The following is an 18,500-nucleotide window of genomic DNA, read 5'->3' as shown; positions in this document are numbered from 1 at the left end:
ACTGTATCCTGAACCCCCATCGCAGGCTGGATATGCCCCCAATGGGCTGCTCAGAGCTACACCAGCAACAGACCTGTCCTTGCTTTGTAGGACACCAGAGTCCCCAATCAGGGACCATACAGTGGTTGGTAAGAAAAGTATTTCAGCTCTTACCTCTTCTGACTAGCCTCATTCCCAGGTGGTGCACAAGATAGCACTGTAGCATGCTGGGAGCTGTGCATCCCTCATGCCAGCCCAGGGTAGGATTAGGCCATAAGAGTCACTTTTCCCCTACTGACTCAAACCACCAGTGGCTCTATCATGTGCAACAGCGGCATGACATCTGCACTGTTGCTGGATCACTTACAAAACAGTAGTAGATTGTGAGACCCACGGACATAAATGGCCCATAGGTTTGGGACGTGACTCAAAGTTTGAAATGTAGAAACATTCACTGATGCAACAGACTACAAATTCCAATCTTAGAATTCCTATATGACTGAGGGTAGTCAAAGAGCAGCAAATGTCAAGGATATTTCTGGGAATGAGAGAGGAAGATATGGGAAGGGTCTGTTACCGATTGTCTTTAATATATGCAAAGCAAAGAAATAATACAATGGGAGGGATTAATTAACTCCCAATCACAACAAAATGTTGAGGTAGTCTTTTATCATGTTTTAAATGCAGTGAAGTGTATGGCAATGCTCTTCCACCACAGTAGTTACCAAAATGAATAATTACTCAGGTGTTTGGCCATGTTAAATCTCCTGACAGGAGTTATAAACATTGTTATTATACCAACTAAGATCACTAATTATGTTTCCTTAAGTGAAATTTGAGGGCATATTGGCAAGCAGAATATAACAGAGGCCTTCAGATGATTCATCAGCACTTTCCAGGGTGTATAAACCTTTCTGCCATGCCCTTCGAGATCCCCCAAGGTGGCCATTTTCCAGGCCCCTTCTTTTTGACAGTTGAGATCTATCATGACTTTGGTGTTCTTCATGGTGATTGCACTGCTATCTAAAAGACTTCCTCAGGAGAGCAACCTGTTGTTGGCATCCTTCAGTCTCGGAAGACTATGGTGTCACGCTCTGAATGGTGGTTCTGGAACAGAGTGTCCTCTCCAGTGCGCGAAGCCTGGGTAAAGTAGGTATGGAGGATAGGCTGTTACCCATGTAGCAAATCCCCCCTCTCCACGTTGCTGAAATGGTCCAATGGAAAGGCAGAGGCCAATACAGTTGGTTCCAGCGGCGTCGCAGGAGTTGCCAGAACGTGACTGTGTCCAGCCATGAACTGCCTCAGGGACTCCGGCTCCGGATTTTGCCTCGAGGTTGACTCCTGAAGCCTTTTCCGTAACTGGATGTAGCCACAAGGCAGTGGAGGTTTGGGATCAGAGTTTTCCTTCTCTCAGATGAGCTGCCTTCCCAGGCTGACGAGTCCCATCTACCCGGTGGCTGTTTAGTCGCCTCTTACGACAAGTACAGCCAAACTGAGGGCCTATTCTTATCCCCAGCCCCCAGGGGTAGGGTCAGGAGAGCAACCAGACTTCCTCATAGATCAATTTTAGAAGTACTCTCAATACTTTTATTATCATCATCAAAATCATCAGCAGCAGCACTTTTCAATAAGAAGTTCACAAAGTGGTTTACAGGGAAAAATCAAATAACTAATGTCTCAGGCATTGCAACTTCTACTCATTGAAAGAGTAGGATTATTCCTCAAACTCCCCTCTATTTGTTGTCTGTTTGCAATTGTTTTATTTTGGATCATTACAGGGTTTTTGTTTTTTTAATTTTTATGGTGTATCACATTGGGTTCAGACAGAATGTCAGAATGACTTCCATCTGACTGGGTCCCCAAACCAACAGTCACACTATAGACAGTGGTTCTCACACATTTAGCACCAGGACCCACTTTTTAGAATGAGAATCTGTCAGGACCCACTGGAAGTGATGTCCTGACCGAATGTGACATCATCAACCAGGAAATTTTTTTAACAATCTTAGGCTGCAATCCTACCCATACTTACCCAGGAGTAAGTCCCATTGACTATCATTGTTAAAATAATATACACAGTAGCCTGTTAAAAGTACAGATCATTTACATTTCCCCAAATGCAGTCACATACCAAGGTAGCATCTAGTCTAATATATTAAAAATAAAATATTGAAATGAATGGGGACCAAACTGAAATTGGCTCGTGACCCACTTAGTAGCTCCCGACCCACAGTTTGAGAAACACTGCTATAGACAATTGCCATCTTGGAGGCACCCCTCTCTTATATAGAGGGAGGCCATTTTAGAATATACAAAGTGAAGCAGAGGGAAGTCACCAGTAATTGGTTCTTTCATCTGGCATCAAACCAACACTAAAATGCAACTGCTTCCAATTCTTGCTAGTAGTCTGGACCACTATATATAATGTACATAATGCCGTATTATAAACAGTGCAGGCCAGTTACTAATAAATATAGAAAAAGAAGATAAGAGAAAGAGGATTCGTACCTGCAAGCTAGTATAAATAAATAATCATTAGCAATATCAAATATGGCATTTGCTTGCAAGCATGCTATCAAGAATAAGTACACCGAAAACACCTGTATTTGTAATCATGAATTTAAAAAACTACACAGCTTGTCATATGTACGTACTTACCATGGAGAACAAATTAATAAAGAGATATGTCATACAATCTTCATACAATTTTACAGCCAGTGTTCAAAACAAAAACACTCTTAACTTTCTATATCAGAAATATGTTCAAAGAGAAATGGGGCTCTTACCATCGTGATTAGGGTTTCCCAAAGTCCATGGTTCATCCGAGTCAAAGTGAGTGTCTCCCCCAATTCCTGGCCCAGGGAAGTAGGCGTGAGCCAAAAATCCTCCCTCCCCATCAAAGGGAGAGCTGTCTCCATGAAAACCTGATGCAAAAATGATTGTAATATCCACATCCCTCTTGCCATTCTCTAGTTCATTGTAAGGAACTTCCTCAAACGTCAAAGGGGTTACATTCTGCCACACGTCAAAGGCACGGCGAATGGCTTTGCGGGTTTCAGCATCTCCTACTTTTGGAGTGACGTTCTTTATGCTGTAAACAAACAAACAAAAAAATGAGAATGATGACCTTGTGACAACATTCCTCATTTCAGTCTTTAATGTTTTTAAAAGTTCTCACTGAATTCTTTAACTTTTCTGCTACAGCAAATTCTGGGGAATGAAATAATTATAAAGAAAAACAGATCAGCTTTAAATAAATACATTAAGCAATTCTTACAATTGTGAAGACTTGTCTGCCAGATACAACCCTTTGCTGGGGTTAGTTATTTGATCAGCAGCAGACCAAGACTGTTTGTTCTCTTTTTGTTGAACAGTTGATAAAAATCCCTCATAAAAACTTGTTAGACAGCAAAACAAAACAAAAACACCCTGGACTATACCAGCCTGCCACTTTAACGTTGGATGAAAATCATCATTCATTCAGCCAAATGACTACTCTTCATTTCGTTCAGACAGATACAAATGCTTAAATGAAATGTTAGTATCATACTAGTTACTGTCAACAAGAGGATAGCACCCAAGTATGTACCCACCCAGGAAATATTAAAATTAAGTGTGGAAATTAGCCTAAACAAGTCATCTCTAATGGTAATGGTGCTTTCAATTTAATTCTAATATAATAATAATAATATACAGTATTTATATACCGCCTTTCTTGGTCTTTATTCAAGACTTTATTCAAGGCGGTTTACACAGGCAGGCTTATTAAATCCACGCAGGGATTTTTACAAATTGAAAGAAGGTTCTCTCTTTCAAGAACCACCACATTCAAGATGTTACGCTCCGATCTGGTTTAACATTCTGGCCTCCATCCTTCCACGCTCCGAGCAGATGGAACAGCTCAGCTGCAGCTTGCCAGCTGCTTCAAGGTCGCACGGTGCCAGTGGCCTCGAACTGCCGACCTTGTGGATGTTAATCTTCAGGCAAATGGAGGCTCTACCCTCTAGACCAGACCTCCTGCCCAAGGTTCTAGGTTAAAATATGTTCTCGTAACTTAGCGAGTACACTTGATCATAACCAAAAGGCCGAGAACTCTCTAGTAAAAACAAACATGCCTGGAAAAACAAGCCATTTATTGAGAAAAGCCTGAACCACTAAATTCTTATAGGTATCCATTCGGTTACATCACTCTCTCAAGCACCTACAACAGCAGGTATGACACACAGTTGTGCATTGCTTAGCAACATTCTGACCAGCAACGGGTCGCATATGTGATGGCCGCCACTGGTCCGTGGTTCACCCCCCCCCCAAGACTCTGAAGACAAGGGGAGCTGCACTCCCCTCTCCTCTGGAAGCTTTTCTGAGCCTCACAGAGGCAGTGCATGTCTGCGTGCTGCCTCTGCATGGCTCTGAATGACTGAAAACGTTTTTCCCTTTATAAGGCATTTGGAGGCCCAGGGAGAGCTTCCCCAGGCCTCCAAATGCCTTATAAGGACAAAAAAAAAACAACCAAAACGCACTTCCAGTTTCTGGCTTTGGCAGCTTTGCTTAAAATCAAGCCTCGCTTGACCACAAAGGTGCAGGAATGCATCCCTGCCATTAAGCGACTCATGAAGGTACATACAAAAATGAACATTTTATCCTTTTTTAGGAAAATAATGATCCCCACTGGACACAGATCTGGGGACAATGAGGAACATTCTAGGGGTGTCCTCAAGTAGTCTTATTCCATAGGTATTCTTTTGTACGTAGAGTTCATGATCCAAGATGCCAACTTTGCAGAATGTCCTCACTAGGGATGCCTTATTTTTATGCTATAAGCTGCTTCAATTTATTTTGCAAGACAGATGGGGCACACTTTTTAAAAATAAATACAATATTAGATGAAGGAGCTGGTGTAAATGTAAAGGTTGAGTTGAAAGTCCCTAATGCAAATATTCAACAAAGTAGCAAACTGCATAGGGAATCTCATATTACCCAATTGCGCGTAAGTACGCAGGCAGAAAAGCACACGGATACAATATTTGCATTTTAAACCTGATGTATTCTTTGGTATACAAATTCCTATTTGGCAAAATATGTAACAAATCCTTCAGAAAGAATATTCTAAAAAGATTTCAAACACTACAGTTCCAGCGTGTATCGTATTACATAAGAGTTATATTCATAGAATGTGATGGTTTGGTGGAACAGTAAGTTTGGATGATCAATGCGCGTATTTTGAAAAGTACATATAGGCATCTGCCTGTGTGTTTAACTTAGTCTTACCTAGCCATTCAAAATGGCTCCTGCAACAGCTCTGTTATAGGAGCACTTAAACCAACTGAAGATTTCACTGAAAGATTATGGATTAATTAACAGCCCAATACTAACGAAATCCCCATGCAGTGTTGTAGTGGTGCCTGAGTAGCTAGGCTGCATCCCACAGGGGATTTTTGGCTCCTGGAGGTCTCCTTGGGGTAAGGGGATATTTGTCCCCTTACCCCAGTTAAGAGCCTGCAACCATTATGGGACAATCTTGACCTGCACTAGCAAACCACATTGCCATGTGCAGGCAGATGAGGTCCAGGAAGGGGGTTTGGATTTGGTGTGGGGTGCTGCTACTGCTTAATCTGCTCCTTCCTGGTCCAATCCATCCATCCTGCCCCATATACTCAGTGCTCAGCCCCCCCCCTCCACCCTGTTCATCCACCTCCTTGACCCCCTCACCCTCTTCCACTCCCTGTGCCCTGTTTGGGCAGGCCTCCATCGCTCCTCTAGTGCATGTGGGCAGGCTCCTGCCTTCCTGATGGTGTGTCAGCTCCCTGTACTCCCACAAAGTGATTTACAGCACTTTTGTAGTAGCCTGTGCCAGGAGAATGCACGTACTGCCAGCACAGGCCTTGCATAGGATTGGAACAGAACAGGGGTCTCCAAACCTTTCGACAGTGGGCCACATAAAATATCTGGCACAGTGTCGATGGCCGGAAAAAATTTCAATATACAGTTCAAATAAATATATTAGAGATGGAACTTGGATGAATGAATGAATGAATGAATGAATGAACGAATGGGCTCAAGTTTCCAGGATTTCTCCAAGCACACCACAGAAATAACACACACTTAAATAGACCCCCATTCCCCCACTCCATAAGCACAGTTCCGGTTGTGTTTGATCAACTGGGTCAGAAGCTCTCAGGGGACCAGAGGCTGGCTGCAGGCTGGATAGAGGCTCGCCATGAGTTGCATCTGGCCCCCGGGCCAGGGTTTGGAGACCCCTAATATACAAGATTCTTTATTGGAATATGTTGCAGTAAAACAACAAAGAGGATGCTTTTCCCCGGGAGCGATAACAATTTGTAACAGTTCACTAAATTCAGTTTTCAATAGCTGAATCTTGTTGGGAGTGCCGAGTACAGCTGTGAATGGTAACGTAATGATTGGCCCTCCTTGCTAATCCAGCAGACAACAATTCAGATGTCTGGATTAACCAGAAATGATGGATGCTTCCAAAACCAGCTGGTGCTGAAGAAAAATGGCTGCTGCTGGCCTTAATGAATAGCAGCAAGGCTAAGTGAAAAGTATAATAGCCTGCAAACAACTTTGTGTGTGGGGGGGGGGGGGGATGTCACGCTTTTGCTTGTATAGGAGCAGTGAGAAGCAGCACTGCAGACACTGATAGCCAAATACCTATACCATCTTTCCCCCTCTCTGTTGCATCACAGGTATTATAGTGTGCTTTATTCAGATTTCTAGCCTGCTTTTTGACCTTGTTTAGGCTATCAAGTCACTCACAATGAAGTGGAAGGCTGTGTCAGGAGAGCAATCAACAGCGTTGCCTCACTGCTCTTCCTCAGCATAGAATAGGAGAGAAAATGGTTCAAAACTGAGTACTACACTGCATGTACTCCATTTTCCATGAAAAGCATAAAGTGCATTTCCACCATATATGCTTCAGTAAGGAAGGAATGTAAGGTGGTGATTTAGATCCATAATGAAGATCTTTCATAATGGAACTCTTCCCCCCCCCTTTTTTCCTTCGTCAAAAAGCAGCTAGTAAAAAAGGTGTGTGTGCTCCAATATGAATCAGAGCTGTAGAATGGGTCATGCTCAGGGCCAGTCTTGCCATCAAGTGACCTGAAATGGCTGCATGAAGTGACTCTCTTGAACCAGCCTGCCTGTCCACAGCTCTGCCCACTGCTCCAGTGCCCATCTGCCCACTGCCTGCCACTCCACTGGGGGATCTGGTCCTGTCCCAACTTGCTGAGAGCAAGTCGGAGAAGAATATCACCAATTGCAACTAGTCTTCCATGTAAGCTGCACAGCCATTATCAAAGCCCTGTGCAGATTACCTCTGGAGCCACCCCTGTGCAGACACCAAAAGGGATCTGTGTAGTGCTGGTAAAACAGAGAAATATTGGTGGCAGTTCCCTTCTCCCACCTCTAATGTTGCTGGAAGAAGAAGTAGATGTCATAGCTCAAAATCACCTCTCCTCCTTCCTTGGTTTTTATGAAGCGAGATTTGCCCCTTCCCTTTACTGACAAAGAGCATAGCATAGAGCCTCCTTGTACCAGGCTGCTTCTATTTGCAATAAGCATGAACAGTGTATGTCATTTCAAACAGAAGCAGCACAGATAAGGGAGGCTGCAGGCTGTTCTTATCCTAAGTAAAGGGAATGAGAGATGCGGATGCTCCCACTTGTTCACCTGTCCACCCTTCCCTCTCATTACTGTTAGATGCTGAAGGCCACTATTATGCCTGTGTGTTTTTCCCCTCCACAGGTAAATGCAATTTCAGAGGGAGAAGAGAAGTCAGGAAATGTCATGGGGCAAAGAGTTAAACTCACCTCTCCCTTTGGGGCTGATCCAAATGGGGAGGGAGAGGCCCATGGCTGTTTTCTGACAAAGAAACGCATAGGGAATTCCAATCATGGTGTCATGTTGGAAAGTCTAAAGTGGCCCTTAGTTTTAAGTAATTATGACAAACTGGATAGTCTGAAATTTGGCCACAGCATTGTTTTCTGCTAAGAAGAACACACACCCAGATAATCTACTGGAATTGGATTCTAGGTTTTAGACGCATACACTAAAAGGTTAAATGATACAGGTAAAAAGAAAGCTGTCTTCAAAGAAAAGAGTATGTTCAATGAAGAAACAACTTGAATATACAAGCATTCACAGAAAATGAGAAAGTGCAAGCTTGTGTATGGACAAGTAAGAGAGACTGGTCAAAGGCACAATCCAAAGCTTGCTAATTTAGGAAGAAGTCTCTCAGACATCAGTGAAACTTATAGCAAATATATTTAGGATTGTAGTCTTAAATCAAATGCAACAAATACATTCACTACTGTACCAAAGCCATCAGTTGCATAGCTTAATTAACTTTAATGTGGTCTTTAATTTTCACAGACTGTTTTGAACATCAGGAGCTAACCATAAGTTACAAAGCTGCTAGCTGGGAAGCTCTAAGTAGATATCATCATTTCGATAGGACAGCAGTAATAACATGAAAGAAGCCATCTCCCAGACACTGAGATGAGGCGCCCCTTCTTCCAGTATCAGATACTTTGTCTTGGGACTAAGAATTCTGTCCTTGAGTGGAGGACGTTTTGTAACCATAAAGAGACTGAGGAAAAAAAGTGACATTTTGATACATGGATTCTAATAGTAATAACAAGAGCACAATTTTAAGCATATACACAATTCCATGTGATAGATGAGCCTGCCTCGCTGATGACAGATGTAGGGAAGGCTGAATTGGAGAAATACATAGTTTTGTGCCATTTTCAATAAACAGGTAAATTGTTAAGTAGTCCCTTTCTGTCAATTCTGCCTTTCCTCCTGAAATGCAGTTGTTCCTGGACATCCACAGTCATCTATCTAATCTGTCAAAAAAAATAAAAATAAAAAATAAAAAGAGCAGTTTGTGACAACAAACACTATTTTTGATTTGGTAATTGCTGGCAGCACTTGAACTTTTTACAGGCATTTCTATTGTATAAGCAAAAGAATAAGATTTCCTTCATAGCATAGCCCTTTTCACTGCTCAACAATTCATTCAGGTATCAGATACAATGTCCAAAGGTTGTTCATTTCCAGTATCAGCAACTGATGTCTTTAAAAAAAAAATATGAAAGGATAGAAAGATGCCACTTCTGATGACTCTGACTATGCTAAGGACTTTGTAAATATCATATTAACAGCAGCCAATGCCTTGCATAGGCAATGCCTTTACAATACAGCTTCCCTAACTTCTTCCTAATATTTTTTTTTGTCTTTTATTGAATAGATCCATGTTAAAAGTAGTTTCTGCTATCTGCTTTACAAAAATATTCATTCTAGTTTAATCTGAACCAGAACTCACCAGGGCTCAATGTATTAACAGGGATGTTAATATACAGTATTTGCCTGAGTATTCCTCTCCAGTTTTCCACCTTTTGCTAGCCCAGCACCTTTTCAGGCACTGGTGTCCTTATTCAAGAAAGGTGCAACACTGTGGAAGGAACAACTTTGGGATGTACTGGGGGAGACATGGCCAAATGTATTTGCACATCCTGCAATTTACACATGCCTCAGACTCACTTGCAGTATTTCAGAAATGGAACATTCTTGTATAAAAATCTTATAGTGGGGGAAATAACCTAAATTACTGCAATCCATCTAGAGAGACAGAAAAAACTGGGTAGAGACTGGTGCAGGAAGGGGGCAGAAGGGGGTGGTATCAGCCTCAGATATGCTATCCCCCTTCCCAGTCATGATCTGTCTTCCCACGTCCATTTGAACTTGCACCAGCAAATTCACTGGTGCAGGTTCCAGTAGACTCATTTTGACAGTGGAGATTTACCACTGGGCAAAGGAACACATGTTCCCTTACCTGGACGACATCTCTAGGGATCCCTTCCTCACAAGTAAGGGCACTCACTCCGGTGGTGCAGCTGCATCAGCAGGGGAAATTTAGTATGGTTGGGCTGCAAGGTTGCAATGCTATACACATGTACCTGGGAGTAAGTCCCATTTAATTAATTACTTTAAGACATGCATAATCACTAGAAGCCAAGTACTCTGAAATAAAGAAGCATTAGATTCTGAAATAAAGACAAACAGCTCCTCTAACAATGATCAGTCTAGTCCCAAGTCCACCTGCACACAGTTCTTAAGGGAAAGAGAGAACAAGGGTCAGTGAATTGGCAACATGCTCATGTGACCCTGCTGACTTTGAAGTTCCTTGGAGAAATAGCTTCTGTCACTGACATACAAAGGGAATGTACAGAGGCTCACTCTGCATCAGATGGACAGAAATTCACTTCTGCATTGCACTGACTGGACAACCTGCCTCTTTGGCAGGCCTGTTCAAGACTCACTGGAAAATCAAGAAAATTGCAGAATGGCTTTTAAATTAGCACGTTTGGGAAAGCTGACTGTTTGGGATAACTCAGCCCTTTAAGTGGATAGGAGAGAGACTATAAATTGTGGCTTAGGGAATATAGAAGCCTTAAGATCTTCTGTCTCTGATTAAATGACAGCTCACAGAAGTTGCTGACTTTTTTTTCTGGGTTGCTTCAACCTTCTGTGAGAGTGGCAATTTGGTATGGAATAATGCCAGGAAAGAGTAGTTAGACTGCTACTTTATAGTTATATAAATACAAAAACATTTATTTAATATTCATAAAAGTCCAGAGCTCACAAAAGAAGCCAGCTTCACACTTTGGAGAACTGCTATCAACATCTCTGAACAATTCTCTGAATTATTGATCATGCCCATTAAGAAAGCAATTTTGCATGGAGTAAACCCATGAAACAGGGATCATTTCCCTGGTCAAAATACAAGACAGACAGAAAGAAGAATGGAAGCGAATTTACAGTAGAATGGAAGCGAAAAGAAGGTTGTTCATTGATCATTTTAATTCATTATCCGGAGCAAAGGCGTAGATACGGCAATATGAGGATACAAAATAATTCAAGAGGCATATATCTAGGGTTAGGTGGCTTTAGCTTATTTTCTCAGAAGCAGGTGACTGGGCAATAAAATGAGAGATGGAATCCAATGTTGGTAAGTGCTTACTGGGAACAAATCCTAACATGGTTGGCTCCAAATCATTCAAACATAAATCATCAGAATAATTATGGCTAAGTCACTGAAACAGAAGACAGCTGAAATAAAACGACTAATAATGTGAGGCTCAGGAGAGGCAATCTTATTTAAGATTTTGTTTTGAATTCTTCAGGGAGCTGAGGGAGTATTATTGTATTGGCAACCTTCAGTCTCGAAAGACTATGGTATCGCGCTCTGAAAGGTGGTTCTGGCACAGCGTCTAGTGTGGCTGAAAAGGCCAATCCGGGAGTGACAATCCCTTCCACACCGGGAGCAAGTGCAGTCTGTCCCTGGTCTGTCTCCCTGGCTATGGGCCTTCCTTCTTTGCCTCTTAGCCTCAGACTGTTGGCAAAGTGTCTCTTCAAACTGGGAAAGGCCATGCTGCACAGCCTGCCTCCAAGCCGGCCGCTCAGAGGCCAGGGTTTCCCACTTGTTGAGGTCCATCCCTAAGGCCTTCAGATCCCTCTTGCAGATGTCCTTGTATCGCAGCTGTGGTCTACCTGTAGGGCGCTTTCCTTGCACGAGTTCTCCATAGAGGAGATCCTTTGGGATCCGGCCATCATCCATTCTCACGACATGACCAAGCCAACGCAGGCGTCTCTGTTTCAGCAGTGAATACATGCTAGGGATTCCAGCACGTTCCAGGACTGTGTTGTTTGGAACTTTGTCCTGCCAGGTGATGCCGAGGATGCGTCGGAGGCAGCGCATGTGGAAAGCGCTCAGTTTCCTCTCCTGTTGTGAGCGAAGAGTCCATGACTTGCTGCAGTACAGAAGTGTACTCAGGACGCAAGCTCTGTAGACCTGGATCTTGGTATGTTCCGTCAGCTTCTTGTTGGACCAGACTCTCTTTGAGAGTCTGGAAAACGTGGTAGCTGCTTTACCGATGCGCTTGTTTAGCTCGGTATCGAGAGAATGAGTGTCGGAGATCGTTGAGCCAAGGTACACAAAGTCATGGACAACCTCCAGTTCATGCTCAGAGATTGTAATGCAGGGAGGTGAGTCCACATCCTGAACCATGACCTGTGTTTTCTTCAGGCTGATTGTCAGTCCAAAATCTTGGCAGGCCTTGCTAAAACGATCCATGAGCTGCTGGAGATCTTTGGCAGAGTGGGTAGTGACAGCTGCATCGTCAGCAAAGAGGAAGTCACGCAGACATTCCAGCTGGACTTTGGATTTTGCTCTCAGTCTGGAGTATAACACCCTGATACTGAAGTTAAATTCAGTAAAAAACAAAAAATTTATAACAGACCTAATTTGCTTAACTGACCAGAACTGGTTGTTTTAAGGATCACTGAGCAAAATGTACATGCAGTGCCTCAAATAGCTGATATGTTATTACTCCTACCAATTATTAGTGAGGATATTAATATATAACTTTCAATTTAAAAATGTCCACAAAACAATTGTCATAGCAAAAGAAATAATTTAAAAAAAAAAGATTTTCAGTGCCAAAGAGGTTCACAAGGGAACCACCAACACTGGTGACCACTGGAACACACACACACACACACCCCATGCTGGCTTGAATAGGGACAATTGCTCTCCCCCAGCTAAACCAGGAGAGCCACCACTTTAAAAGTTGTCTCCTTAACATTAATCTTTGTTTACATTAACATATCTGTCAACCAAATAAAAATGGACTTGCCCCCCAAGGGTCTTATGCAGTTCCTTAAAGCCACAGCAAATCCAAACATTCCAGAAGAGCATGCAGCCCTCATTCAGAACATGGCAGAACCCTTGTTTGAATATGCCTGAGATTAAAAACCTCCTGGCACATGGAGACTTTAAACAAGCAGGGAAAAAGCTTTGTGAGCACTGATTTCATTGACTTATACAGAGTCAGACCATTTGATGATCTAGGTCAGCATTATGTACACTAACTGATAGAATCTTCTCAAGGTTCCAAACAGTGGGGTCTTTCTGAACCCAACCAGCAGATAACAGGATTGCACGCAAAATACAGATGCTCTTCCATTGAGCTGTGTCCCTTTCTATTTGTAGCTTCTCTCAAGATGATTTCTCATAAGAACATGCCCACTGGATCAGGCCATAGGCCCATCTAGTCCAGCTTCCTGTATCTCACAGTGGCCCACCAAATGCCCCAGGGAGCACACCAGATAACAAGAGACCTGCATCCTGGTGCCCTCCCTTGCATCTGACATAGCCCATTTCTAAAATCAGGAGTTGCACATACACATCACGTCTTGTAACTCGTAATGGATTTTTCCTCCAGAAATTTGTACAATCACCTTTTAAAGGAAACTAGGCCAGATGCCATCACCACATCCTGTGGCAAGGAGTTCCACAGACCAATCACATGCTGAGTAAAGAAATAGTCTCATTTAATACGTCGCGCTTTAATGTGTTGGGTAGTGGAGGGAGGAGTGAGGGGAGAGGGAACAGCCTCCACTCAGTGGAACGGCTGGGAGAGAAGGCTGCAGAAGGGCAAGGAGAAAGAGTGGAACACCTGTGGGGCCGGCTGCTGGACTCCAACTGCTTTTTCTCCTCCTCCTCCCCACATCTTCAAGCCTCTGGCATGCCAGAGGCGTCAGCCGAAGGGCTCTTTGCCCGTGGCTCTTTGCTCAGTGGATCAAGACAGTGGATCAGGAGGCTGCATGACTCTTTGTTATGGCTCTTGTTGCTGAGTGGCTCATCACCTTTGGATCCCTGATTGCCAGCACTATACCCTTCCCTTTTATGCAGTGCAGTGCTATTTAATGATTGGACATCTGGGAGGGGTTAGGAGGCACTGGGTCAGGGTTTGTGTTAGACTGAATGCAGATTGTGAGTGGGCGGTTGAGGAGGTGTCATGTGAGTGAGTTTTGGTTGTGATTCAGGTGTGTTAACTTTTTGTCTTGGATTAAGGAACTCAAGGACAAGCTGGTGTCCTCTGTCTTGGTGAGAGAAGGACAAGGGAGAGGGTGGAAACCTCTGGCTCCATGAGGGGGGACAGGGGGCGAGAGAGTTCCGTGAGAGGGGGTGTTGTACGTAGCAATGATTTAATAGTGAAGTGAGAGTGACTGAATGCCGAGTGGAGTGTGTGGTCAAAGTTGTGTGGTTTATGGGTCAGCCCTGCCAAAGGGTAATGCGTTTGACATCTTGAAGGAGTTGGGGGGTGTGAGTGCAGCCACCATTAATAGAGTGAGTGGATTTTAAAAAAAATTATTTTAATTTTGGGTTCCAAGTTTTATTGTGTTTTAATTGTTTTATTTTTATACATATTTATATTTTTTATATTTTTTATGATTTCTTTTGTAAGCCACCTTGAGTACCCTTTACTGGGACAGAAAGGCGGGATAAATAAATAAATAAATAAAGTAGGAGTTAGTGGGAAAAAAATATTTAAGAGACTACACTTCAAATTTTTCATTAAAGGATATGGTGCATCTTGGACGTTCTTGATCAGATTCAGGTGCATCTGGATAGCAACAAAGAATATTTATTTTTCCACATTTTTATATCACCCTTCCTTCCTTCACAACCCTGTGAGGTAGGTGAGACTGAGAGAGTGTGACTGGCCCAAGGACACCCAGGAATAGTCATAGCTGGGCAGAGATTTGAACTTGGATCTTCCAGGTCTAAGTCCAACTCCCAAACCACTATACTAGGGATTCTAAAGTATGTGTTGCAACACCTTAGGGCATCTCAGCACACTCACAGGACACCGTGGTATGTACCCAGTGGCCCCTCCTACCTGTTTCCCCATGCGCCAGCATCTTGAATCCCATTAAATTTTATGAGATCCAAGTTGGTGGCATGCAGCTGAGGAGGCTGCAGGGACATTGTGATCCAGGTACGTTTGGGAACTATTGTGCTATACCATCTTGCTCTCATTAGCCTTACTCTGTATTTCTAGTTTATCTAAACTGTATGCGAGTTTACTCCAAGACTGAGTAAGACCAGTCCTGTAAATTTTATGGTGGAAAATATAAAGAGAAGCCACTATCTAGGGTAAGGCAAACTACAGGCAGTGGCTGAAGGATGATTTTCAGACAGAAATTTTCTTCCCTGAAAATTTTTCAACAGATGTTGCTAATTTAGCATTCAGCACAGTCTGTTTTAATAGTAACTGGATTCTGTTTTAATAGTTATTCCAACCTGAGCTAAGCACGCTCATTCACTGTTGCAAGGTTGTTCAAAGAAGAGGAGTCAAGTTTATCTCTCTGCAAGCCAGATTCACAACCCTTGCTTCAAATGTGAAATCAAAGGTTAATATGGCAATGAAAATATACATAAAATTATAGGATGATAGGCAGAGAAAGTGAATAGCATTCAATGATTTATATTCCCCTTAACACAAGAACTAGGAAATACCCTATGGAATTAGGAAATCAAGGGGTAAAAATAAAAGAAAATCTTTTCTACACTGCATAATAATTGATATGTGGAACCTACTTCCCTGGGAAGTCACTAATATGACCAGGTTCCAAAGAGGACTACATAGATAAGATGAATCAGTGGTAATGAGTGAGAAAGATCAAAGGATCAGCATATTCTTTGTAGTCATAAAGGACTGGTAACTGGAAATTTCTGGATATTCATGATCTGGTGGAAGCCTAAAAGCACCATTTCTGACCACTAGAATAGTTGTGTGAAAAACTGACTTCAAATCCAGAGAAGTTATTTCACTGGTGCAAGGGCTTATACAAGGTGCCATACAAGTTCACAAGTTTTTTTTAATGTATCTTCCTTATTTCCTATGCTGTGTGTACTGTTAATGCAATCCCTTTTACATTGTGATGCAACACAATATTTTAAGGTGGCTAACTGAGTAATTACGAACAGACTAATTTAATTTCCCTATACTAGTTAAGGTGTTTCAGTAGTCTGGTTAGCTGCTTTGAACGATAAACTGGGGCCATACAACTAAGCATCCTTGGCAAGACTTGAAACAAACAAACAAAAAATATGGTTGTTGATGCCATAGGTCCACCTAATCAGATGGTTTACAATTACCTGGCATCTTTGCCTGCCTTCTGACTTGGTCTTGAATGATTGGCACATGCCAGTCCCAACAAGAAGTCTAACTACAACCTACTGCTCTTCAGGAATTCAGATGAATCTACAAGACAACCTATCTGCCATTGTTCTGATTGCAAAACATTTCAGGGATACATCCCGAGACAATGACTACTGCATCAGGATGATCTTGTTAAGACAATGAGGCATCTAGTGGGTTGCAAGCCAATTTGAAAGGGTACCCATTCATTTCAATATGTATTTTATTTTTAATATATTAGACTTGATGCCACCAGGGTATATGACTGCATTTGGGGAAGTGTTATGGATCTGTACTTTTCACAGGCTGCTATGGATATGTTTTTAACAATTATAGTCAATGGGGCTGACTCCCAGGTAAGTGTGGACAGGACTACAGCCTTTAGGATGTTAGGGAAATTTTTTTTTTTAACAGATCAGCAACTGCTTGGGAAGGTAGTTCTTTATTTTAAATAGATTTTTAAACTTAATGTAAACCCTTAATTGATGAATATAATTTTGTCTCATGGAGGGGTGTTAAAATTTTCCCTAGCAGCTTTATATTCTGGAAAAAAGGCACCTCTTAAAGTGGTGTCCCTTTATACTTAACTGGTGGAGAGCAACTGTTCCTCTTCACCACATTATGGTGTCTTTTCCATTGGCTGTTGCTGATGGTCTTTTTTTTTTAATTCCTAGATTGTGAGCTCTTTGGGGACATGAACCCATTTATTGATTTATTTTGCTATGTAAACCACTTTGTGAACTTTTTTTTAAAAGCAGTGTAAAAGTACTCATAACAACAACACCACCTCATGGGTAGAGGTGTTTGAAAGTTATTTATTTTACTCAGAAGTAAGCCCATTGTGTTCAGTAACACTTGGGCTGTAATTCTACCTTACTCACCAGAAACAAATACCTCTACTCATGGGATGAAATGGCATGTCACACATGGCATACAGTATGTCAAAATAAAAAATCCCGAGATGATGTCCCGGGATGATCCCGGGAACTGATGTCTCCCTTACCATCTTCAGGCATCTGCCCTCCAGGAAGGACTGGCAAGCATCATCCCAATCAGGCATTCCAGAAGGATATCATAGTCAATAGTACTGAGAACAACTGAGAGGCTCAACAGAATCAATGGGTGTAGATCCCTACTCAGATCACCAGGGCAATCAAGGCCATTGCAGTTCCAAAACTGAGATGCAAAACAGATTGAAACAGATCTAGATAACCAGTTTCACCTGGAGAAATCCGGAGAAATTATGTTTTCCTAGTATGTATTAAAAACGTCCCACATCAAAACTGGCTGAAAGGGGTTATTATAAGACAAGGTATCTTAAGCACAGCCATCATTGGCTGGTGCCCTAAACTAGCAATTGCTGGTAAGCATTAAGGTTCAGTATGTGCAAACAACTTCCTTGCCTTCAAGAGTTTCATGGTCCACTTTAGTGAACAGCTTCGAACACGCAAGAGATGCATGCACAATGTCATGCTTTCTATTAAATTGAATGTGGAAGTTTACTTATGCAGGAATTTCATGTTCCATTGGAACACATTCATAGCAAGACATAGCCAGAATATTTATGTTTTTATTTATTTTAACCGATCCACTCATCCACCCTACACAATGTTCAGTGCCACTCCAGGTAGTGGAGTCTCTCAGATGCCAACTGCCTGACTCCCGTGTGACCAGACAGTGATTAACTCTCAATATGCTTACCAATTAATATTCATGATCATGAGCCTAACAACCCCCATTCTGAGAAAAGTATAGTCCCTTGAAAGCATGGGCAAAAACTAGGAGAGACTACCACCTTACCAACCACAGGTTGCAAAGCAGAAAAAATAAATTTGCAAACCTTCATTCTTGCAGATTGTCAAATTGAAGTGATTTAAAAAAATGTTTTAGTCTGCAACACTTCCAGACAAACTAGAATGTGGTACTGAAGACAAATCAAGCTGTTTATATCTTGCCATTTTCTATGCCAACACAAAGTTATTTTTCTGAATTCTTGCTGGGGATTCTAATTATAAGCAGTTTTCAGGCCTTTGAAAGAATGCTTATGCATTGTTCTCTACAAACCAATGCACTCATGTTTACGTACTGTCGTTTTAAAATGTGAACATTTCCCCTGCTCCTTAAAAAGCCAATTAGATTTCATCTCTAAGTCTTAAAAAGACTTAAAAAGTCTTCCACTCCATATACCTGGCATGGCAAATTACCACTCCATATTATATTCTAAAATCTTTCAGAAAATTGCACTTACCTACATAAACACTTATGTGAAGGCAAGAAAATGTTTTGTCAGCAACCAGGTTTCAATCAATCAATCTAAATTCTGCTTTGATACAGACCTGATGACATTTGAACACAGAAAATGACCTAATGACCTAATACACATATTTAAATTAGAGAATTCTTTTTGCACCATGAGACATTCTATACTTCCTAGGCATTTTCACCAAAAGG

The 18,500-nt window shown here is 42.0% G+C and overlaps 1 protein-coding gene across 1 annotated transcript in view; it reads right to left on the bottom strand.

Annotated features, from left to right (window-relative positions):
• The window catches only part of MMP16 (matrix metallopeptidase 16), a 115,163-nt gene that overhangs the window by 79,158 nt on the left and 17,505 nt on the right, over positions 1-18,500 (bottom strand). The window contains exon 3 of the mRNA XM_066623763.1: positions 2,766-3,070. Within this exon, the coding sequence (XP_066479860.1) occupies positions 2,766-3,070 (305 nt within the window). The remainder of the gene's footprint in view (positions 1-2,765; positions 3,071-18,500) is intronic.

The sequence above is a fragment of the Tiliqua scincoides genome, chromosome 4, assembly GCF_035046505.1.
Source record: "Tiliqua scincoides isolate rTilSci1 chromosome 4, rTilSci1.hap2, whole genome shotgun sequence".
NCBI lineage: Eukaryota > Metazoa > Chordata > Lepidosauria > Squamata > Scincidae > Tiliqua > Tiliqua scincoides.
This window is presented reverse-complemented; position numbering and strand designations above follow the sequence as displayed.